General features: G+C 45.7%; 1 protein-coding gene and 1 long non-coding RNA gene across 6 annotated transcripts; one reads left to right on the forward strand and one right to left on the reverse strand.

Moving 5' to 3' along the window:
* Positions 1-212: 212 nt before the first annotated feature.
* On the reverse strand, positions 213-7,672 carry LOC121068968 (toll-like receptor 2 type-1). 5 transcript variants are annotated; one of them, XM_040554536.1, is made up of 5 exons: positions 7,352-7,672; positions 6,996-7,266; positions 4,828-4,958; positions 3,888-3,957; positions 213-2,957 (listed from the first exon to the last, which is right to left on the reverse strand). In XM_040554536.1, the coding sequence occupies exon 5, from the start codon at positions 2,951-2,953 to the stop codon at positions 572-574; it is 2,382 nt and encodes a 793-aa protein (XP_040410470.1). In that variant the 5' UTR covers positions 2,954-2,957; positions 3,888-3,957; positions 4,828-4,958; positions 6,996-7,266; positions 7,352-7,672; the 3' UTR covers positions 213-571. The 5 variants fall into 5 exon arrangements, with proteins under 5 accessions (XP_040410470.1, XP_040410469.1, XP_040410472.1 ...); XM_040554535.1 differs by lacking the exons at positions 4,828-4,958; positions 7,352-7,672 and having other exon boundaries at positions 6,996-7,130; XM_040554538.1 differs by lacking the exons at positions 4,828-4,958; positions 6,996-7,266; positions 7,352-7,672 and adding an exon at positions 4,180-4,792.
* On the forward strand, positions 7,111-14,611 carry LOC121068970. The gene is made up of 4 exons (XR_005819172.1): positions 7,111-7,251; positions 7,346-7,539; positions 11,207-11,366; positions 11,984-14,611. It is a non-coding gene; the product is annotated as an uncharacterized LOC121068970 (long non-coding RNA).
* The last annotated feature ends 583 nt before the right edge of the window (positions 14,612-15,194 follow it).

A 15,194-nucleotide genomic window follows, 5' to 3' on the forward strand; every position in this document is an offset into this window, starting at 1 on the left:
TATGGACTCCAGCATGAGTAGCCAGAAAAACAGTCTTATGAACAGAGACGTACATATTCAGTACTGTTTGTTTCATGTTCCATGGCAATGGTAGGGCTTCAGAAAGCATATTTTGATGTAAATTCTCCGTTTTTTTCTCAGAATGTAATTTTATTAGCATTCTATGCATGATGGTGCTGAAAAAAAAAATGAAAGAACAACTGACACGGGAGTATTGAACCACTTGGATTTATTTTCAATTGTAAACTACAAAGGGATTGTCAAGAGCTAATCAGTGATATGATGACAGGAGGAAAGAGTACAGAAAAACACTAAATTCAGCTAAATGTATTTAGAAAAGTATCGAAAATCACACATGGCTTCCAAATATCACCGTTACTAGCAGGGAAGATCACAATATCAAATCACTGGAAAGCCTTAAGTGGCTCTTTTTCATTTATTAACATGACTATCCACAGGAAAGCTAGTTTTTGTTAGGCAGAAAAATAAGAAAGATAAATTTCTTAGCAGGAAGAAACACTGACCTATATCCTTTGTGTAAATACACTGAAACAGGAACTACTAAATTGTCCTATGATTTCAAAGCTGCTTTCAAGTTTTCCCAAAATATCTCCTGCTGCTCTTCTTCATGAGGCCACTCCAGGTAGGTCTTTGTGTTCATTATCTTCCGCAGTTTGCAGAACCTCTTGGGAATAGCTTGGCTCTGGATGGGCTCCAGGAGGATGAGAATCGCCGCATCGTTGTTCTCGTCAAAGAGGCGGAAGTGCGAGAAGTCCAGCTCGTACTTGCACCACTCGCTCTGCACAAAGTGCTCCGACAGCACAAAGAGCGTTTTGTGGCTCTTCTCGATGGAGTCGATGATGTTATCCACAATCCACTTCCCGGGCACAAAGTCCCGCTTATGGAGGCACAGCCTAAAGGGGGGACACGCCTGCTCCAGCTCCTGCACCATGACGTTTTCCACCCAGTTGGAGTCGTTCTCGCTGTAGGAGACAAAAGCATCGTAGCAGATGTCCTTTGGGGGGGCTCGCTTGGGCTTCCGCTTAGCTTGGAGCCACGCCCACGTCATTCTCATGTACCAGACTGCATGGTACTTGTACCCAATGGCCACCAGGATGAGGATGACCAGGAAAACCACAGCGCAGATCAAGGACACCACCAGGGACCGGTGACACTCCATCAGTGAGAGCTGCACGGCTCCAACCTGCACCCCCCTCACCGCCAGGGGAGAGTCGCAGATGTAGCTTTCTGGCCACCCCACGAGCACCTGGCCTATCCCTGCCTGGTGCTGAATGAAGGAGAGGAATTCACAGGAGCAGATAAAGTTATTGGCGCTGGCATCCAGCAGCTCCATTTTCCTGAAGGACTCCAACTCTGCCTTGGAGAAGCTGTTGAGCTTGTTTCTTCTGATTGACATGGCCACCAAGTTAGGAATGCTTGCCGCATCAGGCAAGGCCTTCAGCTGGTTTTTTGCAAGGTACAGCTCTTTGAGAAATGGCAGATGCAGACTAAACTCCTTCAGGTTATTTGCACTGATGTCCAACACTTCGAGAGTTGAGGGAATGCAAGCCGTTAATTTGGGAATTTGAGTACTGGAGAGATTCAAATATTTCAAATTTGCTGGCCACTCACACACATCTGGAATCTCACCAAAATTGTTTTGGCTAATGTCAAGATTATTCAGTTTGGGTAGATTAGTTACATATTTTGCAGTCTGGTTTAGGGATTTTAAAGAATTTTTACTTAGATTTAAAGTTTGCAATGAAGGCCAAGCACCTTTACAGATTGTCTCACTTAAGCGATTATTTACAAGCAAATTATCATGAAAGTCAAGATACAAAAGTGATAAAAAATTTCTTGCAAGTCTGCATGGTACCATGAAAACTTTAGAGCTTGCAATGCTGAGTCTTTTCAGTTTACTTATTTGTGACTCCAAACCTTTGAGGTTAAAAAACAGATAAAAATGCAGAATAGTCATATTTGTTACTGATACTGTTTCAAGAGAACCTCGTCCACTTCTTTCAATTGCTGTAGTATTCCATTTTCCTTTCCCCTCAAGCACACAATCTATTGCCTCTACCTCTCGCAAAGATGTGATTTCTTTCAATAACACCATTATTTGGCTGGCATATTTATCTGAGAATGAAGCTCTGGTAAAAGTCATTTTTTGTATCATTAAAGGAAGTGTAGAATTCTGCACCAGTTTTTCATTTTCTATGTCCAATGTAATTTCTCTAATTTCTAACCAAATGGCAGAGTGCAGAAGGTCCCGAACAATTGCTGAGAACAGATCTACCCTTCTTATGCTTATGATCATGTGACTTATCTTCTTAATTGATTTCAGACTTCCAGGCTCATACAGACTGAGATTGCTGCCCTCAATCCACAGCTGGTTGGGAAGCGTAATGCCCTCAAAGTTTCCTTGCCTTATTGTGGAGAACCGCGGGTTGCCCAGGTGGAGAGAGCTCAAGTTTCTCAGGCTAGAAAAGGGAGAACTTTCCCCCAGGTCGCTATAGCAATTGCCGTGAATGTGGAGGTGCTGGAGTGAAAACAGGGGCTCAAACCACCCTGGGGACAAGTGAGCCAGGCTGTTATTTGACAAGTCCAAGAGCTCCAGTTTCCCCAGGGAGACAAACGAGTCCTCGTCTATGGAGCTGATTTTGTTGGACTGCAGCAGCAGGGTTCTCAGGTTCACAGCCTGCTGCAGATCGTGCGCTCGGATGTGCTTTATCCTGTTGCGGGCCAAGTCTAACACCGTGATTTTGTCCGTGAGCCCCGAGGGAATGAAGTCCAAGCCCATGGAAGAGCAGTTGCAAGACTGTGTGGCATCGCATGAAGGACAGGCCTGCTTCAGGGCTTGTTCCTCAGAGAGACTGACAGCCAAGACCATGTACATGGCCCACACTTGCCAGGTATGTGTAGCTGTTGTTTTTTGTTTTGGTTGGTTGAACATTTTGCTGTAGGAAACAGAAAGGAGAGAAGACAGTATCAATTTTGGGTTTGGACAGCAACTGGCAACAATTGGAATCCTGTGCAGTTTTATTAGCAAGTCCATATTCAAATTTTATCTTGTATGAGATATCATGCAACATCTGTCCTATTTGAGCTGCTGAAGCCTGGAAACACAGCATACTTATCTCTGAGGTACAGCCATATAGTGTCCCAACAGCCATAAAGGATGACTCTTAAAGTCCTGCCTTCTCATACACCCATCTGCTACAGCTCCTGTCTCCTAAGCCTTCAGCATTATGCCTCCTCTTTGGAATGAAGTTACGACTGGATGTTTCAACCTAAGAAGGGGAAGACTGTTAGATACACTCACACCCTTCGCAGCATTAAACGGTCCGTCGAGTACAGCTACCAGGAAGTCAGAAACCAAAAAATTAGAACAGGCTTATGACCACCTGAGTGGTACACACTGGCCCTTTCGGCCCTAAGAACAGGCTGCGGCTTCCTACGCTGCAAACCTCTGCGGAAGAGACCCTGGGGTCTCCCACAGCGGAGCCTCAGGGCTTCTAAAAAGCAAAGCCGAGTACACTTCTGGCACGCCCTTTTAAACACTCTGCAAGCAATTTACATTCTTTATCAGAAAGGCTGAACAAGCTGATATCCAACCCAACAAAACTATCACCCTTTTCTGTAAATCAGTGCTGGGAGTAGACGAGAATTAGACATTACCGTCACCCTATAAACTGAACGTAATTAGAACAATACTGATTTTAATTTACAGAAGGGCTGTGTTTCCTGCCATCAGTGCCAAAGAACATTTCACCGTTGGCTACACCAGCAAATAAGTCACTTATTAAAGCTCACAAGCTGCTCTAAATGGTTTCAGTACTGACAAACAGCATCACCCAATGCTGAATACACAAAGAGTAAATACTTACCTTGTGTACTGCACATTGCATTTCTCTCTTCGTGTACCGATCTTGTACAGACCAAGTAGTCACCTCATACCTGTAATTGCAGCAAGAGCTGGAAACCCTTCGGCAGGTCTGGAGCTAGAAAATATTTCAGCCTGTGCTCCTCAGACAAAACCTTATTGACAGCTTCCCAATCTCCACTAACTACTCAGGCAATGAAGCATATTGCTGTGCATGGCTATTCTTTAGTGGCTGCTCTCCTAAGGAAATCACGGCTTCTGAAGAGTCAAGATTGTCCACCATGCGTGACACTGACCTTCAGGCTCACAGTCTTGCAGTGTAGTACATTTTTGTACCCTCTGCTCTGCAAGCTGAAATTCAGCAGCAGATCTCTCTCCTTCCGACAGTCAGCTCCCATTGCTCAGAAGGTGATGCAACCATTTAGCGCAAGTCATTCTTTCCCAATCTCTTCCTGAGGCATTAAGTGCAGAAATAGTTTCAAGGCAGAATGACATTCTGCTCCCTACCTCTCTACTTTTGGTATTTATTGCTTGGTATGTGTTGGGGGCTGTTAACTGGACTGAACAATGGAAGATCTCAGCACAGCCAAGATGTTTTGTTGTGTGGGTTCTAGAAATTGTTTAAATATATATATATTTAATTATAAATAATTTGGAGTCAAGCTGTTTAGTCAAAAAGAATAATGGAGAAACACACAGCATCACCTCCTTTCCTAGGATGCTGTGGTCATAAGTTATCAACAACTACAAAACGCATAACATTGGAACAATACTTGGTCTCAGAAAGAAGACAGCTTGAAAGAAAGTATCCCACTGTAAACATCCAAGACAATTTTGAAAGCGAAGGCTTGACGATATTTATTTTCGCCTGACTGAATGGAAACTCACATCTGGTCAAATGGCCAAGCAGGCTGCAAGTATGAAGGGACAGGAAGACTTCTTACCAGCACTGAGAGGGAGATCCATTAAATTCAAGCTCCAAACCTTCTGACAGCAGTTTCTATCTTTTTATATTTTTTTTCTGAGCACAGAAATTGTCACAGTCTGCTGCGCACTTGCTCCAAGAGGTACCTGCCTGAAAGCAGACAGACACACTGACTGCGGCCACCTGCACAGCCACACGTCAGGGGCCCAGCAGCATCTGACTGCTCAAGGTTGACAAAGCCCAGGCAGAAGCTCAAGCGCATCTGAGAGCATGCTTCAGTCCCGCTACCTTAAACTTAGCATTGCACATAAGGTTAAAAAGTTGCCAAAAGTTCCCTAAAGCTGTCTCTTCCCTCTTGCACCTCTCAGCTGGAATAGCTCTTGTTTTTAAACGGGAAACTTTTGGTTTTCAAAACTTTTCAAAATGTTAATTCTGAGTTTGGCACGACTCATTCCTGGGTTTTCATCATCAAAATTGCAACTCCTCAAGAAAGTTAAAGCAGTTACAATTGTGAAGAGCTTTCAAGATACATGTGAGGCTACGTACTTCATTTAGTGCATAACAAGCACGCTTTCTTGTGTCTTACGGAGTCACTATCATGCATTCATGGAGACTTTAGGTAGGTGTCAGCTTTTTTTTTCAGAAACACCAACTGCCTCCCAACATTCAGGCTCAGCCTACTCTCATCACGCTTCTAAACTGGAACTTGGGGAGTGATTTGCTTGTTCAGAAAGCATAGGATGATAATACAGACCAAGAGGTTGCATGCAACAGTATAAAATGAGGCATAGGGATGTGGTTTCTGGTTTCTTCCAGAAAGAGAAGACTGGAGAGACTCTGCCCCTCTTCCCTGGGGACCTTTCCCAAAACAGCTTGGTTCAGCAAGCTGCTTAAAAAGCTGAGAAGTCAGGATGGGTGTTCTGCTTGTTTCCATCTGTAGGGGAAAAAAAATAATCTACACAACTTCTCTCTCTCTCTCTTATTCCAGGTCAATTTGTGGGGATTTCTCAGGTTACCTGGAGTCAGGAAGGTCTGACAATTCACAGTGTGGCCAGAAACACTGGAGACTGGGCTCAGAATAACTTCTTTCAAAGTCAAAGTAGGAAAAAAAATCCCACTTTTTAAGGCAAGAATAAAATTCATCTCATCTGCTTTTTCTCCAGAGCAATCACATGTTCTGCATTGAACAAAGTTGCATCTGGTGAGTGCTTTCTCTCCTCCTCCACGTCTGACTTGAAGCTGTGATTATCCTTCCTCTTTTGCAGTGCTTCACAAGGGTGCGTGCCTCCACCGACCAGCACACTACGTTTTCCCAGCAGAATGGCACAGAGCGGCAACAAGCCTGTACTCTTGTAACTGCAGCTGTTCCAAGCAGAGACCCCACACTGGCCCTTGTCAGAAGATATGTAGGGGTGAGGGAGAGCTGTGCAGGCCATTTTTGAAGCTTTAAATGTCACTGTGTATCTGACGGCAGCAGATGCAGCACCCATTTCCCTCAGATGGCTATGCCCTGACACCCAGCTCCAGCCCCGGGCTCTGCATCACTGCTCCTGCCGGAGGGACAGGCTCCTACCTTGTCCCACCTCCAGTATTAAATCGCTGCTGCTGGGCAGGGCAGCCACAAATGGAGGGAAGGATGTATTAGATGGGTGTGGACCTAAACAGACATAAAAAAAAATGTTTATGCTTTTGTGTGGGACAGAACCCTACGGAAATAGGTGTGCTGGTCAAACACCATGAACCAAGCAACGCTAGTCCGTGGGGGAGCTTGGCCTCGGGACCAGGCTCCAGCTGCCAGAGCCCTGCAGCCCTCTCCTCCTGCCAGCCCTGGTGCCACCCCCCATGGGCATGTCTCTCTCTTTAAGTCATTTCCTCTTCACAGTCCCACGCGAGAGAATCCTGCAGCTGGTCCCCTCCCTTCCTCTCCTTCCTCCTGCATGGCAGCATCCACGCTCCAAACTGCTCTCATTTTGCTCTTCCGCTTGGGAGATTGAGAAATGATGAGCAAGCAGCACGGGGCGGGGCTCACCAAGGGCAGGCGACTCCCTCCTTCTGCCCCTGCCTCGAAGAAAATGCAGAAATAGCAGGGCAGGGAGGGAGTTCATGAATCCACTGGCCAGCAGCAATTTTAGCAGAAATGCCTTGCGAATTTTTACAAGCGGTGCAGAGCTCCTTCCTGATACTCACCCCGGTGACTAGGACGCGCCAGCTTGTCTGCAGCAGCGCAAGCTGGGCTGAACCCGCAGCGATCTTCTCCTGACCTCCCCTCGGAAATGGCTGGTGAGGAAAGGTGGTCAAATCTGTGCTTGCAGTCTCTGGAGCAGGAGGTATGAGGCTTGTGTAATTGGAAGCAGAAGGCTTGGCATTGCTTCACGGTTCTGCAAGCAGAGCCTTGGCATGCACTGCTGGTGCCTATGCTTTAATCTGACTTGCAGCACTTCAGGTATTCATCTTCAAACTAAAAGAAAAAAAAAAAAAGAGCATTATAATGAAAAATTATGAAAAAGCAATTTTAACTCCATCATGTTCCCTATCAGGCTTACATTGACAGCAGCCGAATCCCCTGGTTAGACCTGCAGATGCAGCTTAAATGTAGAAGAACAGATTCCCCTTACTTTTCTTCTGCAACATCCTCATTCATCTTTTCGTTGGGCAGAGTGTGAGACAGTGTTGTGTAACTGACTGCACATTCAACAGCCAGCCTTTTGGACTGTCTTTGCCAAGGAAGCAGGTTTGTGATGTTGTTTTGTTTTGTTTTTTCTCCTCCTCTTGCTCATATCCTTTCTGAAAGCTCTCAGTCAGAAATGAAGCTGATTTGCTGCCTTAGCAGAGGAGCAGCTACCAGGGAGGGTTGCAGGCTGTGACACTCATAACACAGAAAGTTCTGTCTTTATGGAATAGCTGCAACAGCGTGACTCAACAGCAGAAACATCTGAATTTCTCCCAAAATAGTCCTGTTGATTTTTTGACTCCCAAGGAACTGCATCAACACAAAGAAACCAACTAAACAACTCAGCACCTTTCTTACTCTGCATTTTAATAAGTGAGATGAAAACAATTTTTTTTTTTCTGACAGGAATGTTAGGATTTGCAGTTGATACACAGCTGTAAAGCAGTAAATACTACAGCAAGTTTTGACACCCTTCCCTTGCAGAACATCACGACAAATGCATAACAAACCCTGTTATCAGTGTCACACAAATTTGTTACTCCAAAATGAGACAGCTCACCTGGCATGCTGCAGGGAGCAAGGCAAGGTATAAAGCAGATGCCACCAGCCAGGAGACTCCCTCGGTGTGCGTGCAAGTTCATCAGGTTACGTACGACTGCCTCTGAGCACTGCCTGGGACATCCTGCACCCCTCAGAAAGGGGCCTGGTGCCCAGGGAAGATGCAGGGATGGGGACCGCGCTTGCAGGTAAGCGTCCAAGAGCCAAGACATCAGCTTTTCCTACAGGCTAGCTTGGCTGCATCGACCCTTACTTGTATTTCCCATACCCATAACCCAAGATCCCCACACGTGCTCCACAGGGAGCCTAAACAGCCTGCGGAATGTAGGAGCCCAAAACACAGCCTGAGGGCTGGGCTCCCCCTTAGGTACCCTGCAAGCAACAAGCTGCAACATGGGGGGCAGGAAGGAGAGAGGAATCACATCTCTTAAGCTTGCTGTTGGACAGATTCTGCTTCATTTCCGCTCACCAGGAGGGAAAATACGCTGTCACAGTCTGCCGGGTGCGAGCCATCACCAGCAGGCTGTCGTTAGGAAGCGAGGGTTTAACATCCCAGCGTTGGAATTTCCCGTGAAGGGGAAAAAAGGCTTCCCTCCACTCCGAGGAAAAGCTTTTTCAAACATGCTGGGCAAAGGGACACGCATGCCGGGAAATGTCACTTTGGGAAATGTCCAACAAACTGTGACCTTGCCTAGTGGAGATGGGTGTGTGGACACGTGTTTTGTGCCTGGCTCTGCCTTGATACACCAAAAAAAGTGCCCTTTCTCCCTGCCTCCCCCCCCCTTTTTTTTTTTTTTTTACGTGGAAGAGAAACATACGTGGGAATGGGACCAAGTCGCCGCAGAAACAGCCAGAGTTTGTTTCCTGCATGGAGATGGAAAACGCTGTGCTGGGATGCAGAGATACATTTTTAACTGCTTGTTACACAAAAATAAAATAAAATAAAATTCTATTTAACAGTCGGGCAACAACCTGAGCAGGAAATGAATCAGGTCATTATCATATACTATAAAAATATCGAGATGTTTGTATTTTTTCCAAAAGAGACAATGCCAGGATATATTTTGCACAGGTAGCTCAGGCTTTGCGTCCAATTACTGCCTCCCTCTGTCTCCGATGCTATGAAGTATTTCAGATGTGACAGTGCATCTCAGGAAGAGAAAACCAGACCATCCCAAATCCTTGTTTTCAGCTTTTAAAACCTCAGAAGCTCTTTCTTTGGTGCAGACACTTTTCTTGCTTTATCTGCTGTCAAAGCACCATATTTTTAAAAAATTAGGCAAAATCTAAGCAGCTCTTCCCAAGTTCGTGTGTACCAGAAAAAATGATATCTTTCACGAGTTTCTTGCAAGGATTAATTCTATTGTGTTCTTTTGCATTTCTATTTTTTTTTAACCAACTTTTTTAGGAGCTTGAATAGAGCAAAGTTTTAATCAGCCATGAAAAATAACGTTACTTAAAATGAAAAGCTTGATCGTAAGATGGTGTTAATAATTACTTGAAAAGTGTGTGCCGAATCTGATAGAGCCAGCAAAACATCTTCAAATAATTAGATATTTCCACTATCTGACCATTCCCTGACTTTCCAGACTCGAATATGATTGAAAACAGACATCCTGAGCTGATTTTCAAGTACGCACTCAGCTATTTTAATCATTCCTCCTAAATTATCCTCAGATTGCATTTCTTGCTCTTCCCTAAGTGTGAGCGTAGCACTACCAGCCTAGTAATACTGCAGTCAGAACTCGCCCTGTAGCTGTGGTTCCTCTTCTGCATTGCGCCTTTTTGCCTTTATCACAGTTTTCACAAAGCAAAAAATAACCTGTGCTAGGAGATCAACCACCAAAACAAAGTGCTGTCCAATACTGTGAAGTACCCACCTGTAAAACTTTGTCGAATTCAGCTCTAATAGCCAGTTACCTGGACTACTTCCACAGGCTGGGCAGCGGTGGCATGGGCTTGTGAAGGATTGGTCCTACCTCAGCGATGTCCCATTACCCCAGGAGCGATGGTCCAGAAGCACTGCTGACCCTTCAGGCCTTTTAGCAGGACATCAGACCTCTGGCAGAGACTAAAGCCCTGGTGCGACAGGTGATTACAAGCACAGAGTAGAAGAAAACAAAACAACCCCCCCTGCTCTTAACCTGAAATCAAGTAGGCAGCCTGTACAGGTTGCAACAGGGGCCATAGTGATGCTGAAGACTTTTGCAGGTCTTTAAGAAGCGTAGGACACATGGTAACACATTCTTTTGGGCAATCTGATCCCTAATTTGCATCTTTTGGGTGGAAGAGATATCAAAGGAAGAGGAATCACAGGAACTATAGGCAAAAACGTGGTTAAAACAACCAACCTTCATGACAACAGCTAGAATTATAAAGCAAGGCTAAATTTGTTCAGCAGTAACCATAGGATAACAAAATCTTAAATCCTCTCTACTGTGGGAAAGAGCATCTCTCTCACCTTGTCTCAATGCAGGGGATATTCCTCCAACCCTGAACCCGTGATGAGGTTTGCACCTGCAGGCACAAGAAGAGCTTTGTTTCTTTGGGTCCCAACCTCCAGCACTTAACAACTCTCACCCAGCAGGCTGGCCACCTGGTTGGCTTTCAGCTTAGCACTTACCCAAGTGTCAGCATACAGATTCTTTTTCTATTTATAGAGGTTATGCTACGTTTGTGTTTCTTTCATGTGCTATTATTATGACATCATTTTAAATTAATTTCCTGTCTGTTCCATGATTAATAGTCTCAGCAAATTTCCTCTGGAATCAGTCCTTCAGAGCACCTTATTTCTCTGGGGTTGGTTCCTTGAACTCTTTGTTCCCACCTCACTTCTAGGATCAAAAGGCCAAGCAAAGTGTATTGAGGTGCAGGATCCACTGCTGAGAGGATTCCCTCTCGGCCCTCTCTCTCGTGTCTCCACATCTCCATCTGTGATAGTGCCTTTGCTGTTTGCACTGCCCTCCAGCTGAATGCTATCTTCTAACAGTCACTAACAAAAAAAAAAAACAAAAAACAACTAAGTGGAAGATGGGATGGATAGGGCAAAGGCTGGCTGGCCTCTTCACCCATACTGTTCATAGTTCCAAACTTCGCTGTAAAATCAGTTTTCCTTACACTTACCAGCACAAAGCACAGCCTTTGAATGACTTTTGTTCACTTTCTGCAGGCTGAGGCTTTGGAAATCCTGTCCCCGGGCCAGGCGGCCCCTTCTCGTTCATGGGGAACACTGCAAGGAGCTGGAGAGCTGGCTGGCTAGGCAAAAAGCTGTGAGCTCGTAATGTCTCAACAAGTAACAGGACAACTTTGATACCACTGACTCACTGTGGGTAGGTCAGGTCTGCAACTGCTGCAAGGATTAAGGGAGGAGGGAGCGCTTTCACCCGTCCTGGCTCTGTGCAGCTCCTCCTGCAGAAAAAGCCTCCCGGTGGCGAAGAAAACGCTTTGCGCCCTGCTCTGCCTTCTCTTCCCCATAGGAAGTCCCCAGAAAACCCCCCCCCATCCCCCAGAAAGGCAACTGATCATAAAATAATCCCTCTCTGTTTGCTTTCCGTGACGCTGCTGGCACAAGAATGAATACGAGCGCTGCCAAAATTAACAAGCAGGCATGGCAATCCCTCCTCTTGCTAGAGAGCCTTTCCAGACCTGCCTGAGCTTTCTTCTGGTGGCTGCACACAGAGGCAGGCTTGAGTCAGAGCCTATCTGCAGGAAAGAGGCAAGCGAGCATCTAATCTGACGTGACTAAAGCGCCCGAGGGCAAGGTGCCAGCTTTGCTGGGCGGCTGACCTCTTTGCTCACAATTTTTCATTCGGGTGGTTTGCTTTGGCTAAGCATCTTCGGTAAACATCGCGAAACACCGAAACCAGGAAATAATAATTCTTTTTTTAAAGAAAAAAAAAAAAAAAAGGAATCAAAATTACTAATAGATCTTTCTTTGTCCTTCCAGGAACCAGCCTTACCCAGGCCAGCACACACCATCTGGAGTGGAGCAGGGCCTCCTCGGAGACCTGCAGCATTGCTGGGGTACCCAGACACCCCACGCCTGGGGATTTCCTGCTCCTCCAATCCTTGCTTTTCCCTGCAACTCTTGGCATGAAAGAGAGCAACTTCAGAGCACCAAAGCTGTGCCTATCACCCTCTGACAGTGCCTTCGCTCTCTGATTAGATGGTCCCCTTGTGCGTTTTGAAGGGGAAGGCAGGTAGTCAAGCTGCTTCTTTCTCCCTCCTTTTGGGGCATGAAGCAAGAAGAAGGGATGAACTGGAGACAAGGAGGTCCCCCAGCTCTCTGTCCCTGCTGGTGGAGACCTGGTGCAGAGCTGGGTCCCCACTGACACGCGCATTTAGTCTGGCCTGAGCTTGTCAGACAGTGGGACGAGGCTGCTCCATCACGCAGAGGGGCTGGCTCTGGAAAGCCACAGTCTTCTGTTTGAGGGGAAGTCACAGATCTGCGGGAGAGAAAAGCCAGCACAAATGCTCCTTTTCCTACAATGAGCGGAAAAAAGAAATGTGGGGCAGATCACCAATGCCTGCTACTGCCTGCTCCCCTCCTGTGGAAGAGGGAAGTTTTTGGAGCCGGAAGGTTCCCCACACCTCTCTTAAGTGCTGCAGCTGAGATACTGAAGAAAAGGTGCTGCTTTCTCCTCTTGTGGCTGTTTTCTGACGGGCAAAAAAGCATGATGTGGGAACTGGAGTTAAGCCTTGCAGAAAAGATGGGTAGAGGAGATGGATACAAGGGAGAGCTTAACCACAGGACACAGGCAGGGGTGGCTGACACCAGCAGCACTGAGGCATCCTGAGCATCCTCAGAGTGGGGAACGCAGAGGAAGGGTACCACCAGCACCAGGTCCAGGGGGTTCATAAGCATGCTCTGGATATGTAACTACTGCCAAAGGTGTGTGTTTCAGTCAAGCCAACTACAAGGTTAGACTCCTTGCAAACAAACAAACACGCACACAATGTACAAACCAGGCAAACAGAAGCCATGTCCTGAAAGGCCGTATTTCAGTGAGATGGATGGAGTTAAGAGTCATCGTGCACGTAGTGGCATTCCCCTGTGATATTGTGGGCTTTGGCCTCGAGAGCAGAGCAACGAGGCTCCGTCTGCAGAAAGAGACAGACTTGAAACTAACGTTACATGTTTGTGGAAAACAGAAGCAGCTGTTTTGCAGACAAACTAATAAAAGTCGGCATCTCTCGTAAGAACAAGATTTAGCTCAACTATAACTCTAAAGTATCTGCATTCCAAAATGCTTTGGAAAAAACAGCCTCTTCTGCCTTCACAGAATAAGTTGAACAATCAAAAAAAAGAGTTTTCAAAATAAGTTGTGCAACTGGAAAGCCGCTTTCTGAGTTTACTGAAGCTGGTACACAGCATTTCTACCTGCTGCTGGGCAGCTGGGGGTTTGATTGCTTTAGACATGATAAATACAACCTGTCCAAGAGACCACACTGAGCTCTGAGCCAACTTGTACCAAACTAAGCCAGGCGTCCTGCGGTCTTACTTCTCCCCATCACCTTCTGGAAGTTAAAACAGATATCTGTGATTAAGTGGGTTGCCCTAAACAGACAGGGATGGTGATATAATTAAGATATCTAGGATATCTACAGACAGATATCTGTAGATCTATACACAGATCTACAGGCTCTCTCTCTTCCTACCATGAAATACATCCTTATTAGGCTCTCTCAGACCTCCAACTTTCAGATTTTTCCTCTCTTCTCCTCATATCTTCAGCATGTTTTGAGGCAACACTGAGTCCACAGTAGTAGTAATTAAACAAAAAACAAACAAACAACAAGAAAACAAACAAAAAACAGAGCACACATTAGGCTTTATTCACTGCAGGAATAGATGGGGGAATTTGAAATCACCAAGTCAGTCCCATTACTGTACGGATACATTTGGTCTGTCATCTATTAAAATGCATGACTGTATGTGCCTGGCAAGTGCTTCAAAGTTGTTCTTTTGATCTTTACAAAGATAAAACTGTAATATTTTTGTAGGTATATAAGAACATTAGTTACTGGACTAGTTAAAAACCACTTAACTTTTGAAACTGATGCCATCTGTTTCCTATTTTTATTTATAGAACAATATACTCAGCCTCTGAAGACTTCTCTAACAAGCCCTCTCTTACAAAATATCAGTGATGTTTTGGCCAAGACAGCTGAGCTCCTGCTCGACAGGTTTGTGGATGGGGCTGGCCATCCAAACAAAGGACTGCGAAAATGAGAAAACAAGGAGAAAAGTCAGACAGCAAGCCACCTAAGAGCCTTTCACTCATCCCTCAAGTCAGCTCTTCAGTAAGAACACTACCTTGGTTAGGCTTCAGGCTTCTCTATTATAGCAAACGGCGTATGAGATTCTCGCAACCCAACCCAAACCTGCACCTTACTGAGCTTCATGCAAGTCCCTCTCGGGGATGCACACAGGTTTATATTCCACTGAGAAAACCAGTAAGTAGGAATTAAAAGATTTGTTACATTGGCACCTCTCCCTTAAGGATTTGGAAATGTTTTCATAAACAATTATTTGCAACAAGTTTTAGTCATTAAACCGACAAATTATCAAAAATGTTTCAAGTGGAAATAAAGCTTCATTTCTCAGGGATAAAAAAAATAATACCCTTAAACCAACAACCTACCAACCAATGAACGTTCAGGGCATCTCTCAAGGGCATGCGGACACCTTTCCTTAGTGACATTGTGAGCTGAGGGCTTGGCACACCCCTACTAATTGCAACAGCACAGCAACTGCTGCAAGTCGCATGTTGCTGTAGGGTATCGACCTACATCACGAAAGTTCAGCTATTACAAAGGAAACCCAGGACCTCACCCACGAATACCTCTCAGAAGGCAGAAATCCCTCAGGCTGGGGCAGACAGGAAAGGCTCGTGCCCCCACTAGCTCAGGCTGCCCACCACCATGTCCTTCATTTATGTCCCAGCTTGCTGTTGCCATCAGGAGCCCAGAAGCCCCAGCCCAAAAGTTGTGGGCATTTCAGGCCACGCAGACACACGATGTTCAGGGTCGCAGCTGCAAGCAAGCTCTGCAAGCTTACAAAGAGGAAGACAACTACGAGGTAGTGGTGGTGGAAGCAATAGCAACATACTGGGAGAAGGTGACTGAACAATATTTGTGCTCACCAGAGCGACGGT

The sequence above is a fragment of the Cygnus olor genome, chromosome 4 (assembly GCF_009769625.2).
Source record: "Cygnus olor isolate bCygOlo1 chromosome 4, bCygOlo1.pri.v2, whole genome shotgun sequence".
NCBI lineage: Eukaryota > Metazoa > Chordata > Aves > Anseriformes > Anatidae > Cygnus > Cygnus olor.